The sequence below is a fragment of the Saccopteryx bilineata genome, chromosome 2 (genome assembly GCF_036850765.1).
Source record: "Saccopteryx bilineata isolate mSacBil1 chromosome 2, mSacBil1_pri_phased_curated, whole genome shotgun sequence".
Taxonomy (NCBI): Eukaryota; Metazoa; Chordata; class Mammalia; order Chiroptera; family Emballonuridae; genus Saccopteryx; species Saccopteryx bilineata.
In genome coordinates, this window is record NC_089491.1 from 289,403,110 (window position 1) to 289,423,932 (window position 20,823).

The window sequence follows — 20,823 nt, forward strand, 5'->3', positions numbered from 1 at the left end:
GCATTCTTTTCCCTTCCAATCAGAATGGAGTTTCAGAAACAATTCACTTTTCCTTGGAAATGACAATATACATGAACAGTTTTGCTCCAAGGCTGTATTAAGTCCCAAGAGATCTGGACATCCACAGAACATCGCATTGACCCATTACATCAATTTTGTTATACTGATTGGATCAGATGAACAAGAGGTAGCTAGGACATTGGAGACTTTTATAAGACATGCGTTCCTAAGGATTGGATCCTCTTTCTGCCTTGCCATTACCTGCCTTCTCTGTGTCTCACATGACCTACTTCTGTGGATGCATCAAAAGACAATTTTTTTTTTTTTGAGAGAGAGTCAGGGACAGACAGACAGGAAGGGAGAGAGATGAGAAGCATCAATTTTTTGTTGTGGCACTTGAGTTGTTCATTGATTGCTTTCTCATATGTGCTTTGACCATGGGGCTACAGCAGACCGAGTAACCCCTTGCTCAAGCCAGTGACCTTTGGTCCAAGCTGGTGAGCTTTGCTCAAACCAGATGAACCCGCGCTCAAGCTGGTGACCTCAGGGTCTTGAACCTGGGTCCTCCACATCCCAGTCTGACACTCTATCCACTGCGCTACCGCCTGGCCAGGCTCAAAAGATAATTTTTAAAAGAGGGCATAATCATGGCTCTCATATAGCTACAAAATGAACACATTAGAGATTTTATTTGTCCATTAATTAATGAGAGAATCGGTAAAATGATACAACCTGTTCAAAAGAAAATCCAAAAACACACACATACATAAGACATGTGGAATGCTTTGGGAAAACTTATAAATAAAAGCAAAATCAAAACTGGTCAATATTTATGGGGTAGTTCCACCAAATACAATTGACAGTTCTATGGACAAAAATCATTTGAATTATTAATAGTTATTCTACAATTTATAGAGTTGTAAAATACTCAGATAAACTGGAAGGTGGCACTAGAGACAATACACCCAATAATCTTTCTGGTGCATATCCAAGTCTTACACATTTCCCCCCTACATTTTGATTCATGGCTAACTCTTCCACCCCATATGTACATTTATTTATCAGGCTACATAATTTTTAAAAACACAATGAAATGCTTTTCTTAATACCCTAGAGAAAAATCGTTTTCAGTTTTATCCAGTTAACTAGTGGCAGCAGCCTGGTTTAGGTCCTGGGGCAGGTGGAATCCACTCCAGTTCTTGCTACTTCTAAATCTTCACAGAAATAGCCCAACTGTTAGCAAGAGATGTTATTAGCAGTATCATTGTTAGCAAGAGAAAGGGTTTTTTTGGTTTTTTGTCTCAAAAGCTTCACACGGAAGAATTAGAAACATCTAACCCTCTTTTTGCTGACTGAAGGGATCTACTACCATGATTTTCACCGCTGCTGTCCCGATGGCAGAGAGGCAGTTCTGGGTGAGAAGCATCTTAGAGGGTAAAAAGCCATGAATCAGACAGGACCTTTCCGATGTGGCTGCTTATGAAAGGGTGACATGGAACCCAATGGGGCAGGACTGTTCACATATAAAATCAGAGCTCTAATGCTTGAAAACCCTCAGACAGTGGCACTGCAGAATGTTTTCTAAGAAATTGTGCAGAATCTGCCTGATTGGTGGTGGCACAGAGCGTTGACCCAGAACGCTGCGCTCTCTGGTTTAAAACCTGAAGTCACCAGCTTGAGCACATGGGATCGTCAGCTTGAGCACAGGATCATCGACATGATCCCAAGGTCGCTGGCTTGAGCCCAAAGGTCACTGCCTTGAATCTAAAGTCACTGGCTTGAAAAAGGGGTCACTTGTTCAGCTTGAGCCCCCTGGTCAAGGCACATATGAGAATCAATCAATGAACAACTAAGGTGCCACAACTATGAAACTATGAATTGATGCTTCTCATCTCTCTCCTCCTTCTCTCCGTTCCTTTCTCTTTCTCTCTCTCTCTCTCTCAAAAAAAAAAAAAAAAAAAAGGTATAGAGTCCACTTTGGCCTGATCCCTGAGCCCTGAGCCCACTGGCCTCCTGGGTACTCTAATTTCTCTGCTCTCAGCTCAATAAAGGAGCTGAGACCCTTCCTCAGTATGCTCTGAAAAGGGCCACTGTGTCACAGCTGCTTTACCATTAAACACATACTTCTGTACACAACCCTGGCTGGGCCCCAGAGGCTAGTTGGGGCAGCATCTTCCCAGGGAACACCCTGACCTCCCCCAGGTCCCGTCCACCCCTTTGCTTTCCACCATCGTGCTTTTTTTTTTTAATTTTATTTATTTATTTATTTTTTACAGAGACAGAGAGTGAATCAGAGAGAGGGATAGACAGGGACAGACAGGAATGGAACGGAGAGAGATGAGAAGCATCAATCATTAGTTTTCCATTGTGCATTGCAACACCTTAGTTGTTCATTGATTGCTTTCTCATATGTGCCTTGACCGCAGGCCTTCAGCAGACCGAGGAACCCCTTGCTGGAGCCAGCGACCTTGGGTTCAAGCTGGTGAGCTTTTGCTCAAACCAGATGAGCCCGCGCTCAAGCTGGCGAGCTCAGGGTCTCGAACCTGGGTCCTCTGCATCCCAGTCCGAGGCTCTATCCACTGCGCCACCGCCTGGTCAGTCTCCACCATCCTGCTTTTAAACTGGTTTTGGACCCAACCTCTTGAGTCAGTAGCTCCTTACCTTTTTATTACTGGTTGGTCCTTTATTACTTCCATGTACCCTAAGTTTGCGAGGATTTTGTCCAACAAACCAACCATATTTATTGCATAACAATCCTTGTCCCCATGACAAATGTTGTCAAACTGAATTGATACAATACCAGTTGAAAGCAAAGACACTTCTCATGGTAACTGTATAATTTCCACTAGACTTCTTTAAATATTATTGGAAATAGCTTATGCTCCCCCCACTCATTAGGTGTCTGGGGAGCCCACTTTGGGAAAGTTCTGTTCTAAGGGCTAATGTTGAGTGCCAACCAAGTATTTCTCATCCTCCCTTTTTACAGATGGGTAAACTGAGGTCCGTTTTAAGGTGAATCAGTTTAGTCAGATTGATAAAGAAGAGTGGAAACAGATTTTTAGAAATGTCTCCTTTTTTAGGCCTCATAGCACTAGACTTTCTAAAATAAAATAAAGCAAGGGTGGGCTGCCACTTGCCCCCAAGGGAGCCTTTTCTGCTTGCAGCCTGGCCCTTCCTGTGGCATCTTGGAATTTGCTTGGAGCTTGCTTCTCCCCACTGGGTTGAGAAACCTGGACTATCCCAGCAGGAACGACCCTGAGAGGTTAATAAGACCCGGTTGTCCCAAAGTGTATTCCAAAGGATGCTTATGGCTAGTCTGAGGTTAACCAGCTTCTGTGGTCAATTACTTTTGGGAAAGGCAGGGTTGAACAAAGGTAAACTGGGCTAGTTTGCTTTGTTTTCACTTCAGGACTTCCCTGGGCCTTTGAAATGCCCTTGTGCCTAAAGACCTGCCCAAACTTACTAGACACAAATTCTCTTTTTCATCGGAGACATATCGATACCCCATGGGATCCTGAGGTTCTGAGGAATTCAGTTTGGGACCTGTCAGTCCAGTGCACCGTTTCCAGGTGAGGAAACCGAACCCCACAGAGTAGCCAGCACTTGGTCCCACAAGTAGATGGAGCCTACCAGGAGCTGAATCCAAGCTGCCAAAGTCTCATCCTGGACTTTTCAAATTTGAGTCTTTTCTTCCATACTTCACCAGCCATGTATCTTAATTTAACCCAGGAGAAAACTTTCCAATGGGCCGCTTAAGGGGGCGAGGGGAGTGGATTCTGCTCAGAGAGAGGCTTCTGCTGGGGTTCATCTCTGTCCTCAGCAAAATCTCCCAGGCTGGTGGGGACAGGAGGGAAGAGAGAGACAGGAACCTCTCCCCACTCCCTCCACCCCCCAACACACACACACAGGTCAAGGCATTGCACAGCCTGGGGTTTAGAGAGGGCTTCCTCTTGGAGGCCCCGGAGAGCGGTAGGTCTGAGGAGCTAGTCTGCAGCTGGAAGGCTCTGAAGGCAGCTACCACATAGGCAAAGGCAGGCTCGCCTGGGCCTTGAAGCCTGGCTTCCCTGGCGGGTGCCCCTGTGAGCCCACACCTCATGGCCTGAGCCAGTTGGAGACATCCAGCCTGCAGCTGCTGGTGAGGGCTCCCAGGTGTCTGTCCCCACGGTGGCCAGGAAAGATATCCCCAGGCAAGATCGTGATTGCTCTCAGAGCTCCTGAGGCAGCATCCGCGCCCAGCAGTGAGGGGCCTGCAGGGCTCCGTGCTGACTTCCCCACTTGCTTGAGGCAGTGTGTTCAAGGGGCTGACGAGAGCAAGAGAAACAGGCCTTTGCGGAGCAGTCTCGGGCACTCAGTCCAGAGAAAGGACACAGGAAAGAGAACAGTGAGGGTCGAGGCTTTCCAGGGCGTCGGCCCTACTTTCCCGGCAGCCAAGGCAGCCGAGGTTACTCTTTCCCCTATGCCCACAGCAGCTCCTGAGACTGGGGAGGCCCGCCCCAACCCAGCGCTGAGCGGCTCTCCTTGGCCAGGTTAGCACTGCGCGGACACAGCCAGATCTTTTACCTGCCCGCCTGCCCACCACCCAAGTGGGGGAGGAGCAGAGCGTGCAGCTGTTCTCCAGGTCTGACTCTTCCCACCACCGGCTCTCCCAGGAGCAAGTTTTCTTTCCGTCTGAGCGTTAGTAGGCTGGGGGAGGCTCTGGCTTGAGAGGGAAGCAATCTTGAGGGCGCCTGGGAGCAGTGGTTTGGTGGTGCCACGTGTGGGGCTCTCTCTGGAAGGCTAGCCCCTGCCGCACCTCAGCCGGAAATGCGGTTGCCCCGTCTGGAGCAGGGCTGAGGGCCGCCTCACTCATCAGCTTTGTAGCTGTGGGCAGATTCCTAGGCCCCCGGGAGCCTTTGCTCCTTCCTCGGAAAATCTAACACGCAGGCTTTGTTGGGGGCTGTTCCAGAGTAGGAGCTGATGCCCCGGTGCACATGCTGGTAGCTGCCTCTCACAAAGGACAATGAGGCAGATGGCAGTGCTTAAGACCTGTCCCTGAGGATGTGGGAAGGCATGTTCACAGCCCAGGATTCCAGCGCATCAGCCCTCAGTGAAAATCTCCTCAGAGACTCTCTTCAACAAGTAAAATGCATTTCCACTGTCCTCATTTCCAGTATCTCACTTAATCAAGTTCATACCCAGACCTGAACTTGACCCTCAATGAAATTAAATGTGAGGGTTCTTTATAGTAAACAGTCTTATCATCTACAAAGTATAGTGAATTTATGTTCCTTTAAAATAATTATGCATTATAATTATAACTCATTTTTAATAATTATACATTTCAGGACTTACAGATCATTGTTAAATAAATATGGTTATGCCAAGCATTCTTGTTCAGTCGCTGATTTTGACCACCCTGGAGTTTCACCATTTTGTAATGTGTTGGCTGTTAGATATTATTTGAAAAGATATTTTTATTGTGTTAAGGAAGCCTCTACTTCTATGTGCATTGTTAAATGTTGCCAAACATTTTTTTAGCTTCCAGTGAAATAATTGTAATTTTTAATTGAACTCTTATTGTGAGGGCTATACTAATATATTTTATTCAGTTTCTCATACATCTTAAGCAAGTTATTAATATAGTACCAGGCACTTTGTTTTTTCTCAAGATCAAAAATTGTCACAAATGTGACTTTAGGGCTCAGTCATCCTCCAATATCTTTCTCCTTGAATCTGTTCTCATTTTGTAGATGAGAAAATTGACTTGGCCAAGATGACAATGATTATTGAGCGATGTCCTGGTAATGACGGCCTCCTGTGGAGCAGGAATGGTAGAGTAGGAGGGACAGTGTTAAAATATTTCCCTAATCTCAGTCATTTCCCTATGATTAGGATTATGAACTGAAAAGCTGCAGTTTGGACTGAGGCACAGGAACAGATGCCCAGCAGAGTCGGTGGATACCGGTGTGTGTGCATCAAAGGCAGTGAGTATGGAGACCATATCTCCAGGGAAGGGCTCCCTGTCTGCCAGCCCGAAGGACTGGTACCGTCTGACCCTGACTAGGTAAGAACCCCACTTCTGTTCTCCCTGGGACTCAGTCAATTCAGGCAGGAGAGGCGTAGGAGAGCATGGCATGTATGTCTTCACATATACATATGTACATGTGTGTTGGAGTATATAGAGAAGCATAACAAGGAAATGAGGTGGCTGCTCTCCTGAGGTTCCCTGTTGTCATGTTGCCTGACTGTACATGTCCCTGGGGTCCTCTCCCAGCCTGGTTTTGTGTGCTTCTCTCTCATTCTCTTCTCTCCCTGTGCTCATCCATTGCTTCTTCCAATAGGTATTTTATCTCCAAATTTCCAGGCTCAGTGGGAATTGAAGTAAAGGTCCACCCTGCTATCGGTGCTCAAGGACCATTTTGGGAAGAAGAGAGAGGGACCAGGGCAGGGAGGCCTGGCATTGGGTGTAAATAGGAGTCAGTCAGGAAGCCCAGGGGCTGTCCTGGCCCTGCCAGTGACTGACTTCTCACAGGCCCTGGGGCACGACCAGCCATATTGAGAAAATGAACCAAACCCTTTGGAAATGGCTTTGATCCTCTTAGCAAGCAGTGGCCTCTTGTCTCCTTTTAGGCATCCTAACCTGATAGGGATTATTTTTTCTTTCATTTAACAGTCTGGCACTTAGTCAATACCTTATGTGTGGCTGAGCACATGTTAGAGGCCAGGGACAAAGATATCGATCAGGAAGGGCTCTGTGAGGTATCGGATTTTGACAGCTCAGTGCTCTGGCAGGAGTGAGCCCGGGCGCTCTAACCCTGCTCAGGAGGACTGTGGAGAGGGTTGGGGAAGGCTTCCCTGAGGAGGAAACATTGGTAGGTGTGTGTGCAGAGCATTTCAGGCTGAAGGAAAGCCTGGACAAAGGCCAGGAGACATGAATCAGTGTGGCGGTCAAGGGAACTGGAAGCAATTCAATATGGCGGACATGCAGGACGGCTGTTGGGGGTGAGAACTGAGGCTGGAGGGACCGTGTGCCATACAGGATGTGTGCTTCTCAGAACTGACTGGGCCTCAGAATCACCTGAGCAGTTTATTAGAAAACAGATTCCTGGGCCTTACTCCAGCCTAAGGAATCAGAATTTCCGTGGCTGAGACTCAAAATCAGCTTACACGGGCGTCCTGGGAGAGTGTCTACCTACAAAGGCACAGGTCTGCCAGCCCTTGGGAAATAGTGGGGATTGGGGCTCTAAACAGGGGAGAGGCAGGTGCATAGGAGACAGCCCCAGTGCTTTCGGGCCAACGCTGCTGAAAAGAAATCCTGAGGCCTGAGTGAAGACCCTGGGGCAAAGTGTCCCCACCAGGTGCTCCTCAGGCCACATGCCCCATGGCCAGGACCAGAGCAACCAGAAATTTCAGGTTTCCTTCAGGCATATAGCAGAGGGATGACAGAGGGACTGTGTACCATACAACTCCCCCTATCACTGCCCCCCCACACCCATCTGGCTCTGACAGTGTGACATCAGACCTATGCCTTCATCCTAAGGGAAACCCAGTTTCCACATCTCCCATGGCTCCTAATTCAGACTGAGTGTTGGGAGCATGTGGAGGGAAGGAGTCAGGCTTGTGTTTTTATTCAGGCTGAGTGGAAGGAGGCTTCCTGGGATAGTGGGTTTCCCCAGTTGTTCAAATGGAGGAGGAGGGCTATGTGATTGATACTTACCATGTAATGGTGTTCTTCTTAGATCTCTCTCCAGAAGAAGGTAATGAATGACAGAGTCTGATGCATAAGGACATAAGGTAGTGCCCCAGCCTGGAAACGTGCCACACTAACGGGCTGGGGCCAGTGTGGACCACCTTTTAGGGATTCCCACTCCGCAGACTGGAGTGTCAATTCCTCACCCGGCCCAGAAGCCCTCAGCCAGGCCACAGCACCCCGCTCTGCAGCCTCAGCCCTCCCCTGGCCTTTCCCAGTTAAACGTTTACACTTAGTAATACTGAAACCAGGCAGTTTCACACCTCAATGCCTGTGTTTATGCTGATCTCTCTGTCTGAAATGCCTCCCCCCCCCCCACTGTCTGACTGATTCCTGCTGATTCTACAAGACCCAGATCTTTGTGATACCCCCTCCCACACAACACATAACCTCAGTCTGTTCCTATGACCCATCCACCACCACCACCCTATGCTAGCCTCGCACAGAAAGTTTATGTGCTTGCCCTTCCCCTGCCCCACTTGACCAGAAATTTCTCAAGGACAGGCTCTATGGTATTATATATTTTCTCTCCCCAATGCCTGGCACAGAGTAGGAGCTCAGCCTATTCTTGCTGAACCAAACAGACTCCAGATGAAATGAGTAGTGCCCTCAGACATGTAAATATCTTCATAACTTCATAGTATTCTGAGAATTTGCTTATTGGTGTTTTCAAACATATATTTTAAAGCCACTATACAGATGTGACATTCAGGTTCCCCTATATTAAGTAAAATAAATTCAATGAGTAAACTAAAGGTGATTATTTGCATCTCAGAAAGTTGGGGGCAGGAGGGGCGCGTTTCTTTTAAACATTAAGCCCTTGCTGGAACTTTCATAAATTTGCTTTACAGATCATTAACTTCCGGGGGAGGAGTCACAGAGAAGTTAAGTCTGAGAGTCTGCATTCTGAGGAGCCTCTGGAAGGAGGAAGCTGGGCAGAGGATCTTGGAGCCAGACAGGATAGACTCAGATTCTGCTCTGCTAGCTGTGTGGTCCCGAGCATGTCCCTTAATCTCTCTGTACCCTAACTTCCTTATTCCTGAAGTACGGAAACCCTATACCCATTTTGCTGGGTTGTTATAAAGATCTAAAAGATTCTATGTGGAGCACCTAAGCTCGTAAGAGGTTTCTGGTAATAACGATGGTATTGTTGTTGTTGGATTTGACATTGCATGTGGAGGAGAAGAGTGATTTTACCTTGAGTGGCAGGAATAAGGAAGGCAGGAATGACTTAGAGAAAGGGCCAGACCATCATGGCTGGGCTGCATGTTTTGACTATTAATTTTTTAAGCTAAAAAAGCTTTCCATGTTGAATGTGCAGAATATTGGCAACATGTGCAGTGTGATTGCTGTGAGGGTCTTGGGCTCCAGGAGGCCTGCCACTTACTAGCTCTGTGACCTTGGGCAGGTCACCTAACTCAGTTTCCTCATCTGTACAAAGATGGTAAACAGTACCAGGCTCTTAAGGTTGCCATGTAAGATAAGGAATGCAATGTGCTTAGCCCAGGAGGGTGCACAGTATGCCCTCATAAATGGCACGTTACTCTATTATGAAGTGATCATTACTGATGTGCAGCATGCCCTGTTGGAGAAACCACTTGACCTGGGAATATGCAGCGGGGATGGGATTAAACGCAAGAGCACTGGTCTCAAACTCTGGAGACCACCTGTCAGGAGAATGGTGGGACCTTGGGCCTGCTCTGTAACAGAGTCTTTGTCCTAGGTGATCTCTCAGCTTCCTAAATTAGCCCAAGGCCACCCTTCCACCGCTCCCCAAAAGGGGGCTCTCAGGCTTGAGTGCTTTGGCCTCGCCCACATGCCACCTTCTGCCCGGGGCCTTCTCAGCAAAGGTCCTTGGCCTCGCCCCCCCCCTTCCGCTCAGTGTATGTATGGTCCTGACAGTTGCTATGCCTGTTGTCTGGATGGGGACTGTAGTGCACAAGTGCCAACGGGAGAGCAGCCCATATTGAGAGAGAAGCTTGCTGGCTGCAGGACAGATGAATGAGCCTTTGCCCTTAGTAGAGATTTCTAGAATCTCCACGGTCCTAACTCTGTTTCCCATCCTTTGTGGGAAAATAGGTTTGGAAATAGGTGAGGCTCCCGCACCTCTCTCTGGGTGGAAAGAGAAAGAAAGCTCCTGTTGGTTTGGGCCACAGCTGCAGGTGAAGCCCTTTGCTATTTCCTACCAGGTAAAAAAGTGACAAGTTGTCTTCACCAGTCCCCAGAACTCTGACAGCCGTCCCTACCCCAGGCCGCTAGCAACGCAGGCAGCAGGCTCTACCCCTCCATAGGACAGGATGAGAGAACCCACTTCTATCCGGTTACCCTCGCGCCTCTGCAAAGCAGAAATGAATGACCTTGACCTGGGAGGAAACAGCGCTCTAGGCTGCTGGGGACTTCCCGTCGGAGAGGGCCCACGACGCCTTCGGAAAAGCTGTCTAAACAAAGGGCATTCCTTAGCTTCAACCCGGGTAGCCGAGCCTCACCCCCAAACCGAGGTGTAGAGTTACACGCATTCCCGCGATCGGGAAGAACGTGCTGTTGTTTCCTTAGCTCTCACTCCCGTGGAGCCGCATCCCACGGCTGCGCCGGCCGCAGACGCCCAGGGCCCGCCGGCGGCCGCAAGGGCTCAGCCCGGCCGGGCGCCCCGCGTCCGCGCGCAGGGCCCGGCCGGGCTCCCGGACTCAGCCCGGGCCTCGCCATCCTCCCGCCTCTCTGACGTGTGCGAGGCGCTGGCTCCCCGGTCCGCGCCGCTGGGGAAGCGGCTCCCAGGGGCTCGGGCGCCCGGGCCGGCGGCTGCCGCGGCGCCGAGGGGCGAGGCCGGGCGGGGCAGGCCCGCTGCTCCAGCCCCTTCCGCTCCCCTCCTGGCTGCGCTGCGCTCCGCTCGCGCTCGCCCCGTCCCGGCCCTGGAAGGCGCCAGGCTTGGCTCCTTTCCCCTTCGGGGCACAGCCACGAACTAGCAGCCGATGCTACTGCCTTCCTCGCCCGGCCCGCTCTCTTCCTCTGACCCGGAGGGAGGCCGCGCTCGGACCCCACCCGAGCCTGGGGCTGCCAGAAGAGCCGGGAGCGGAGTCCGGCCCTGGGGCCTGGGAAGGAGAGGGGGCCAGAGCAGGGCTCGCCGGTCCAGGGATGGAGGGGATGGAGGAGGCGGCCAAACCTGCCGGCGGCGGCCCTCAGTGAGTACAGAGGAGGCGAGGAGGCGAGGAGGCGAGGAGCCGGGCCGGCGGGGTGGCCGGGTGGCGGGGGCACGGAGCTGCAAGGGTCAGGGGAGGCCCGCCCTCCGTGTCCATCTTCATTTCAGCCTTTCTGAGTTTGAGCAGATACAGTACTTGGGCCAAAGAGTCAGGCGGCTCCATCCATCTCCCCAGGCGGCCCGCAGAGCCCCATTGGAAGGTTCTCCTCCCGAAGGTCTCCCCTGACCGATTAGCTCTGGAACACAGGTCTAGAGTTTATCCATCAGAAAGATTTTTGAATTTAACTGAAACCGCTCCCATTACATTCTCATGCCCTGTTCCCTGGATCGAACCTTAGAAGAGAGGAGTCAGTGACTTGACTGCAAAGAGAAAGTTCGTAAATTCTAAGATTAAATAATAGAGTGAATGACCTCGGCCTTCTCAAGAGTCCTTACACTTCACTGGCTTACAGCTCATGTGACATTTTGCAGTATGTGTGTGTGTTTTACTTTATGAAATATGTACATGCCTGAAGCATGCATAAATTGAATTATAATAAACTATAGAGGGACTTGCCATTTAAAATAATTCTATGGTGAATCCTTAGTCAATGTACGAAGTGAATAACTCCTAATTTGTGGTAGATGTAAATATGAATTTTTATACACACAGTTCAAGTGGGAGGTAGCTAGATAAATGGTACTGAGGGAGCATTTCCTCAGAGAACAGGGTGACTGTGGCCTCTGTGTGTGCACAGAACAAGGTAGTGAATAAAATCCCATGCTCACTTTCATCCCGTCAACCATGCCACTGAGGAGCTGTGTCATTCTGGAAAGTCACCAAACCTCTCTAGACCAGATTATTCTCATCACAGAATAAGGGGGTGGAGTTAAGTGACCACGGAGTGCTTTGGAAGAGCCCTGGCTTTGGGACAGGAAACATCATTGCCTTCCAACTGGTCTCCCTGTAGCACCTATGTGACATCATTTTGCTGGACCTCAGTTTCACCATTTGTAAAAGTGAGGATGATAATGCTGTTCCGGCTGAACTGTATGAGGGTTATTTGAGAGAGTATGTTTGAAAGCACTTGCAGATGCTGGTAGTAGAAGTTAGTGACTGATCATGGTCACCTTTTTTTTTTTTTGTAATGTTGATTTTATTGATTTCAGAGAGAGGAAGGGAGAGAGCAGGAGAGAGACAGGAACATCTGTTCCTGTATGTGCCCTAACTGGGGATCGAACCAGCAACCTCTGAGTTTCGGGACAATGCTCTAACCAATTGAGCTATATGGCCAGGAATGATCATGGTCACCCTTTGAGCACAGCACCAGGCTGTGGGCCTGTGGTTTGGAGGGTGTGAGTGTGGGGGAAGTTCATGGGGTACCTCCCACCCAAAGGTCAGATCCTAAGATCCTGTGAGATATCACATATTCACTGAGGTCACTTGTCAGGGAAGCAAGAGGCCAGGGATCAGGATATCTGACCTGGCTTTTCGCTCTGCTCCACATCTGGCATAGGATGAGTTGTTGTTTGATGTTTATGCCCTATCTGTAAAATGGGGATAGAAAACCTAGAAACACTACTGAGACCTGGAAGAAAAAGTTCAGTAATACCTTATTTGTATCATCCCATGATTTGTACTTTTACAAATCCCAGTATCTAGAGGGAATGCCATTACTCTCATCTGGACAGAGCTCAATATGAAGGCACTCTGTGGACCCAAGTGCTGGGTCTAAGGAGCTCTGTCTGTTTTCTCTCCCAGAGAGCCCAGAATAGGGAGCAGAACAGCCAGCTGCGTGGATGTGAGCCCAGCTGTGGAGGGAAGCGGCACTGAGCCCCAACCCAATAATGGATACTTCTCAAGGCCCTGGCCTTGCCCTCAGGAAGACAGAATGCCTAGCCCGATGGCTCCCCATCCTCTCAGGTCATGGGGACCCTCCGTGCTGGAGTCCAAGGTCAGGGCCTTGAAAGAAAATATGACAACAGGCAAACAGGGGGCCAGCCCCTGCCTCACCGCCCATGAGCGGCCATCCCCCAAGAAACCCAAGTGCCGACGAGTCAAGGTGGGTGGAGCCAAGACTCTCTTGCCAGATGCCATGGTGGTCCCCCATGCTCAGAACTGGACCGAAGGACAGCTAGACAACAGTGTCCATGAGGAGGAACCTGCTGGAAGTGCGGACCCTGGGTCATCCAGGTCGCCTACCCCTGGGCTTGAGTGCTGTAACGGGAGGAAATCGTGGATTCCAAAAACAGTCTGGGCACTGCCTGACCATGAGAGGGGTCTGCTACTGGGGCCCACCTCTTTGGAAGACAGCCCCACGCACAGAGTCACTCCAGGCCGACCAAGGGGCCCTAGACCTAGTAACAAATCCCCTCAGGTGCCCAGCCTGAGGAAAGGCACGTCGTACCCCCTTCAGGATGACCCAGGCACAGGGGGAGACCTGGACAGCTTGTCCCTGACCTCCGAGGAGGACTTTGTTCCCAGGCCTGCCCTGCCCAGAGGGCTCCGGAGAGCTGGAGACGTGGGGGCTCTGGGCCCTGCGGGCAGCGCCTTGCCTCTGTCTGAACGGGTGGAGAGGAACCGCCTTCTTCTGCAGGAGATGCTAATAGTTGGGGGACAAGCCTCCCCCAAGGTGAGAATCCCAGCCTGGACTCCATCCTGGGACAGAGCTGTACCAGGTAAGGCTCACTGTGCAGGCCTGGGTGGTAGAGGCAGCAGGAGGGGGTCCAGAAGGAGAAGGGGAGGGGGCTGCCATGCAGGGGGATGGGCAGGAGAGGGAGGAGAGTGCAGCTGCCTCGCCCCGAAATCATCAGCTGTCCTCATCTTGGCTTTGGCATAGACTCTTACCACCTCACAGCCCGCCCATCTGCTGAGTGCTCCCCGGGCCTGGGGGAGGCCGCCCTCTATGCCTGGGATTGGCAGCTACTATAGCTGCTCCCTCGTAGATTGTAGCCCTTTCTGGAGTGACTCTGCATCTCCCTCCAATGCCGCACCCTCACCCTCCCGTGGGCCCCTCCCCTCAAAGTGGTCGAGCATCTTATCAGGTGCGCTGAATGCAGGCAGTAGCACCTCTGGGATGTGCACGTGTTCACGTCTGAGAAGACACCTCTGTCCCTTCTTTCCTTCCCATTCCAGAAGCTCGTTCCTCACCCATTCCCGAGAGGACCCATGCAGGCCCCTTAGCCCGAGGCAAGACCCAGTACAGCCACTGTGCCAGGCTGTGGCTCCACCTCTCAGGCCAAGACACAGAGGCACAGACGTGTGGCGAGGGGGGGGGATTTATTTGGGAAGTAAATGGCTTCTGGAGAAACCTCCTTGTCATTTCTTAAATGACAGTGGAGAGCCCAGCTTCTGGCTCTGTGCTGATGTCTGCTTCTGTTCGGGGTCCTAGAGCGACCATCGGGGGACTTGGACTGGGACTCAGGCATCTCCCTGCAGGACTCAGAGCAGAACAGGTAAGAGCTCAGAGCGAACCTTTCTCCCTCTCCCTCCTCACCTTCCAGAAACTGTGGAAGGACCCCTCCAGCACTGCTGACAAACAGAGCTGCCCAGATTCAGGTGGTCCAGCTTCTGCTCGGTTACTGGCTTTCTCAGGGGCTTCGGCCAAGGACTGCGGGAGGGGCTGTCTGGTTCCTTCAGCCCTCATCATTTATGACTTGGAATCCTAGCTGCCTCCCTTCTGTCAGGGGTCTCTTCTCCAGCCTTCATTGCCACCATTTGTAGCCTCTCCTCACATCCCCACCCCACCCTGTCACAGTGTGGAAGAGTGTGACAGCAGAAAGGACTGTGGTCCTCACTGACACCCTTTCCCCTCCCTCCAGAGTCCAGAGGGGAACCCAGAGAGGAGCCGGGTTTGGGCAGATGCACCTTCCCGTGTCAGCGGAGACGGTGCCCCTTTCCCTGCAGCCGCTCCTTCCCGCCCCTGCCCTCACCCTTCCTCCTCTGGGTGCACCCCGCTGGGGGCTGTGTCCCCGGTCACTGGCAAAGGAGGAGCCTATGCTCCTGACTGGCATGCTGGGTAATAAGTAATAAAAACACCCTGTTAAAGGAGGAGAGCCTCTACCATGGGGTAGGGAGGGACTTCCCCAGGTCCTGCAAGGTGGCGGCATTTGTGTGGGATCCTCTGGGTGGGATTTCTGGATTACTGTTTAATCTGGTCAGCCAGCTGAGTGTGCATGTGTAGTATGTGTAGATGTGTATGTGAGTAGTATGATAATTGTATATGTGGTGTGTGTGTGTGTGTGTGTGTGTGTGTGTAGAGAGAGAGAGAGAGAGAGTGCCTTAGGGGGTCCTAGGGTTCTGCCCAGCATATATCCAGTTGTAGAGTTGTCATGGGGAAAGCTTTGTCCTCTGGCTGGTTTAGAAGTTGGCTCAGCATGCCCCACTGGCATCTTTTGGCAATCGACAGCCAGACCCCTGTGAGCAGATACCCAGGTCAGAGAGTCTGTCTAGTTCAAGGATGGGAGAAAGCTCAGCCATGTCTTCTGGCCCTCCTCGGACAGGACTACTCATTTGGCACTGTGCCTGAGTCTCCTGGGCAGGTATTAAAGTGGTCCTTAAGACATAGCAGGGCTCCACCTGTCACCTAAGGGGGATAGATTTATTGAGGCCACTTCTGTACAGCTGAACTTCTCAAGAGACCTTTGAAATAAGGCACGCTTCTGTTGGCTCTGTACCCCAGGAGTGCCACGTGGGATCAGGGTTCTGGGGCTTGGTGTCCACTCTGAGGGGCTTAGGACAGCAGTGTTCCGAGGCTGTGGCCATGCAGCATGCTGGCTATCCTGAAGGGCCCAGGACATGAGTCAGGATGTTCTCTGGCAGTGAGGCCCTCAGACTTGCTCAGGGTTTGAGGCATAAGAGGTCCAAGTTTAGCATCAGTGCCGTTAATGTTGAAATTAAGCGTTTGGACCGTGTTAACCCAGCATGTTTTTTGTTATGTCCACAATTGTTACTGCTCTGAAAGGTGATAAAACAAGGAGCTCGTGAATGACAATGACTACAGAGCTCAAGACTGGGGGTAAGGGCTAGTCACACAGCCTGAGCCATGGAGGCTAGACCACCGAGTTGCCAAGAAACACCAGAAATGCCCCAGGACCCTAACTGTGGAGGAGACTTCCCTCCCCCAACCCCAGGTGCTTGTTCTCTACTGAGGAGCAAGAGAAGGCTGTGTCCCAGAGGGCCAGCGCGTCCGGTGGCCAGTCCCTCCCTCCAGAAGACCGTGCCAGCCCTGCCACTTCAGGCACTGTGGCAGGCACTGTGCCCATATTTTTGTTTTATCTCGTGTATTATTCCTGTTTCACTGACAGAGAGACCCCCCGGGGAGAGGTCAGGTGGCTTGCCCAGGATAGTACTGCTGTTGGGGCGGAGCCAGGATTTGTACTCAGGGCTGCGTGGTGCCGAAGTCTATGCTCTGCGTATTTTCCCTCTGCCTGCTGCACCCTGTAAACTGGGAAGCGTCAGGCCACCTTACATTCCAAACGATTTCCCTGAATTATGTTCCTGGGATAGAAGGGTTAAACCCAGACTTGCTGGAGCTTATTGTTTTAATCCAGGATTATGATGGCTGAAGAAAGGCCACTCTGTTCCACTGATGTCCCTGGCTAGGAGAGCCTTGGTGGTTGTCCTGACCCGAGAGCTCAACCTGCCTGTGTCTCCACCAAGAAACTAGCTTCAGTGGGGAGACCAGAGGGGAGGGGGCTACCTGCTGCCCCTTGTCCTTGGGAAGCAGCTCAGGGCACAGCTCTGTCGTTGTGGGGGCAGAGAGAAGGGCCCGAATACTCCCGTGGAATTCCACTGGTCCCTAACGATCAGGCCTCTGTAGGTTTTGCAGCTCCTTGAGGGCCAAACATCTGCGGTGTGAACCCCGTGGGGAGAGGACGTTCAAGTCCCCCCCTCCACCTTGGGGTACAGCAGACTCCCTGGCCAAAGTCCCAGACTCGCAGGGTAGCATATCCTCTCCCTTATTCAACTCCTGCTGTTTACAGATGGGAAAACTGAGGCCCAGGGAGGAAAAGCGCTCAGCCACCTGATCCCTGGGCCTACCTGCTGAGCGAACGAGCCCCAGATATGCAGGCATTCCAAAAAGCGGCAAAAGCTGTCTATTCTTAGGTGGACTTCCTCTGCCTAGCCCAGCGGTTATACAAGACATTTTAAAATAAAATATGTATTTCCGATGGCTTTAGGCGACCCCTGTGTTTTGGTCGTTCGACCCCACCGGGGTCACGACCCATAGGTTGAGAACTGCTGGCCTAGCCCTACAGTAGCTGCCCGGCCCTTCCGGAAACCTCCTGAGGAACTGTGAGAGCCTGGAGTGTGGGTTATAGTCCGCGATGGCAAGGGTTTGGCTCCAGGGCTGTGTGCCCTTGACTGAGGCCAGGCTTTGATTGGACCAGAAAGGCTCCCTTAGCTGGGAGAGTCTGTACCCACCTGCCTCCTGGGGCTGGTGCCCCTTCGGGGGGGCCAGTGTGATGTTGGGCTGGGACAGGCTCAGCATGCGCAGCACCACTGCAGCTGACCCCCTGCCTCGGGAGAGAGACCTCTTCCCTCCCCAGGGCCAGTCAGCACCTGCCCGCTCCACTCTGGGTGCACCAGTAGAGGTTGCCCGCCTCCTGTGCTGACCTTGACTGCCATCTGTGAAGGTGACTGCCACTCTTCCTCTTTGCTTAGTTTGTTACTGCATGGATGCCTCCAGGCGCCCCAAAAGCCCTGCTTTTCTAATCAGTGGAGAAACCAGCTTTGTGTGCCAGGAACCAAAGCAGGGCAGCTGATGGAAAAAAAAAAAAAATCAACAGCTCCAATTTAAGGGAGAGAAAGGAAATAGCAGAGCTGGAAATGGTTTAGAAACCTGGGCAAGGCCGATCCTAGCAGCATCTGGCCAGCTGCCTGCGACCTCCTGCCTGCCCACCAGGTCTTGTGACAAATGCCCTCCGACAGCCTGGAACCACAGCTGTCACCGGAAGGCTCCGAGTGTGCAGGCTGGCAGCCAGAGGCCCGCAGCTGCAGGGGCGGCTCTCCGGGCTGGTAACCTCATTATCTGTGCTGTCGGAGCGGGAGCCCCAGGGAGCAGAGCTGCTCTCAGCAGCGTGGCAGCAGAGGGGCCGCCTGCTCAGGAAGCGTGCAGAGGGAGGCCTCTCCTGCCAAAGGAGGCTTTGCGGGGCCGTGGGCCTGGAGACGCGCTATCGCTTCACGCTAGTCATCCCTTCTGGTTCCAAACCGGCCCGGGCCCTGCCAGGGTTTGTGGGCACAGATGGCGCCTTTACTGAGCAGTGCCCTTTTCCTTGGGCCCCAAAGCTTGGGTATAAATTAATAAGAAAAAGACGGAAGGAAGGAAGGAGGGAGGGAAGGAGGGAGGGAGGGAAGAAGGAAGGAAATAATAAAGAAAAAAAGAAAAGAAAGAAAGAAAGAAAAGAAAGAAATGCTAGACTGCCCGAAGCTTATCTAAGGACATCCCAAGGAGGCCTCAGAGTTGTGCCATTCACATCTCTGTCTCCTGTCACCTAGGAAATGGTTTGGTACCTTTCCCCTCCCAGCACGAGGCCCCTTTCTCCAGGGTACGTATTGGGTGGGAAGGAAGGGGCGGCTGAGCTCCAGGCCCTGCTGAGCCTCTCCCTGCCTGAGCTGACTTCCTGCGGACCCTGCCAGGAGAGGACCGGGGCGGCCACGAGTGATGCTGAAGTCACTTCAAAGAGTGTGTCTGATTCTAGCCCCGAGCATCCTCAGCCTGCCCTGGGATCCTGGAAGGAGAGGGGACAGAGGATGTGGGAAGATGCTACAGGCATTAGGGCTGGCTGTTGTCTCCTCCGCTCTTGACTGATGTTTGACCTTGAGCAATGTGCGAGTGCGCCTCTCTGCTCCGGAGCACCCTCGTCTGTCACATGGAGAGAACACCTGCCCTCAGCCAGCCTGGCTGGGAGCACGAGCTCCGTGGAGAGAAATGTCTAATCTGTGGGAGGCTGTGGGGACGTGTCACCGCTGTGACACAGCACGGGCTGAGTGTCACTGTCTGGGAGACAGCGCTGGGAGGGGGCGGCTGTCACTTTCTGCAGCTCTGGGCTGGCTGGGGAGGCAGTCCCCGTGTAGGTGGGGAGGGCTGGTGAGGACCCTTATTATTATGAAAATCGGGCCATTTGCTGACTTGGTGTGAGTCCAGCTTATTTTCTCTCAGCCCTTAACGATGCCTGATGGGTCTGGATTGGGACCCAGGCAGGAAACACCAGGACTTACAAAAATGTCATTCCCCCAAGGAGCAGAGCTGCGATGGGCCTGGTCCTTGTGTCTGTGGGGGGTGCTGGGGGGGGGTGCTGGGTAGCTTGAAAGGGTATGTGTGGGTGCAGAGAGACAGAAGGAGAGAGGGAGGTGATGCGTGTAAAGACCATCTGGCTGGGCACAGGCCCAGCCCGACAACCCGGGCCCTGTGTGCCCCCTCCCTGCAGATAGCTCCTGCTGTCTGCCCGGTGAAGGGACAAAAGAATAATCTGGAGACACCCCTACCCTTTTGTAGATCCTCCTGGGGTCTCTGGCTCTGGCCCCTGAGCAGATGTCCAGGGTGGGCCAGCGCTGCAACCCTGTCCGGAGTAGCTCAGGGCCAGGCCCCAGGCTGGGTATCTGTGAGAGCTGGACCAGGAGGGCTGCACATGCAGGGTGCTTTCTGGAACAGCCGTGCTAGACATTGTTAAAGCCCTCCTAATCCGTGTTATTTCTTTCAAATCCCTTCCCCGCCCGCCCTGGTCTGCGCACCACCCTGCAGGACCTTTGGCCCCAAGCCGGAGCCTGTGCTGAGGAGCCCCAGGCATGAGGAAGCCAAGCACCTGCTGCAGCGTGCCCGCATGAAGGCCAGGACCCGGCCCCTCCGTGCCAGCCATGATATCATGCCCACCATTGACCAGGGCGGCCGGTGAGTGGGACCTGGGCCAGGCTGGCCGGGCAGAAGAGATGGGACCTAGCCAAAATGCCTCTGCTCACTCCTCCCCTTTGTGTGTGTGTGTGTGTGTGTGTGTGTGTGTGTGTACGTATGCACGCACACACGTGTGCCCCACATCAGGGCACTTGCTTTAATTCATTTAGTTGGTCAACATACCTTTATGAGGGGCCTACTGAGTGTCAGGCATTGAATATTTGAAGATGAATGAAACATAATCCACACCCCACGGGGGACAGAGTTCACTTTCTCCAAGGGGAAAGGCCAGCCAACGGATGGATACAATTCTTGGCTGTCATATAGGAGAGGAAAGACACACATATGGGCAGGACATCTGTAGCTCCACCTGGGAAGGACAGGGGAGGCTTGAGAGGAGGTGGCTTCTAAACTGGGGCTGGGAGGAGGATGTAGATATCACTGGCAGATGAGGGAGGCAGGGGTAAGCTTCCCAGGCCGGAAACCATGAGCAGAAGCACCGTGCTCAGGAGTTGGGCCAGGCTGGAGCCTGAGGACATGCTGGGTGCATGATGTGAAGGCCAGAGAACTTCGTGCAGGCCCGTCGTGGAGGCCTCCAGGCCTGCTGGACGTTCCGTGTTTCTCATAACAGTCGGGCGCCCAAAGGGTTTTAAGCAGGTGGGTAGCATGACCACATTTGCACGTCAGTAAAGCCATCCTGGCTACAAGGCTGTGTTGGATCTGGGTTCTGGGGGCAGTGAGGTCCTGCTCCCTGGTTCTGGTGGAATGTGACAGGGAGAAGGATTTGGAGACTGATGAGAGTCAGAATAAGCAGGTTTAATGAGGCCTCAGAGAAGAGGTTAAGAGACTCTAGAACCATACTACTGGGTTGAGTCCTGGCTCTGCCTCTTATTAACTTTGTGCCTTTGGGGAGGTCTCAGTACCTCCGTTTTCTCACCTAAAAGGGGAATTGTAATAGTCCCTGTCTTACAGAGTTGTTGTGAGGGTTATGAGTTAATAAATATATGTAAAGTGCTTAGAATAGCTCC

At 52.3% G+C, this 20,823-nt stretch overlaps 1 protein-coding gene across 3 annotated transcripts in view; it reads left to right on the forward strand.

Moving 5' to 3' along the window:
* Positions 1–10,418: 10,418 nt before the first annotated feature.
* The window catches only part of KIAA1614 (KIAA1614 ortholog), a 28,828-nt gene continuing 18,423 nt past the window's right edge, over positions 10,419–20,823 (forward strand). The window contains exons 1-4 of one of the 3 annotated variants that reach the window (XM_066261281.1): positions 10,419–10,905; positions 12,664–13,580; positions 14,294–14,357; positions 19,649–19,795. In XM_066261281.1, coding sequence (XP_066117378.1) covers positions 10,859–10,905; positions 12,664–13,580; positions 14,294–14,357; positions 19,649–19,795 — 1,175 coding nt within the window. In that variant the 5' untranslated portion in view covers positions 10,419–10,858. The remainder of the gene's footprint in view (positions 10,906–12,663; positions 13,581–14,293; positions 14,358–19,648; positions 19,796–20,823) is intronic. The other 2 variants (XM_066261280.1, XM_066261282.1) reach the window with 2 other exon arrangements.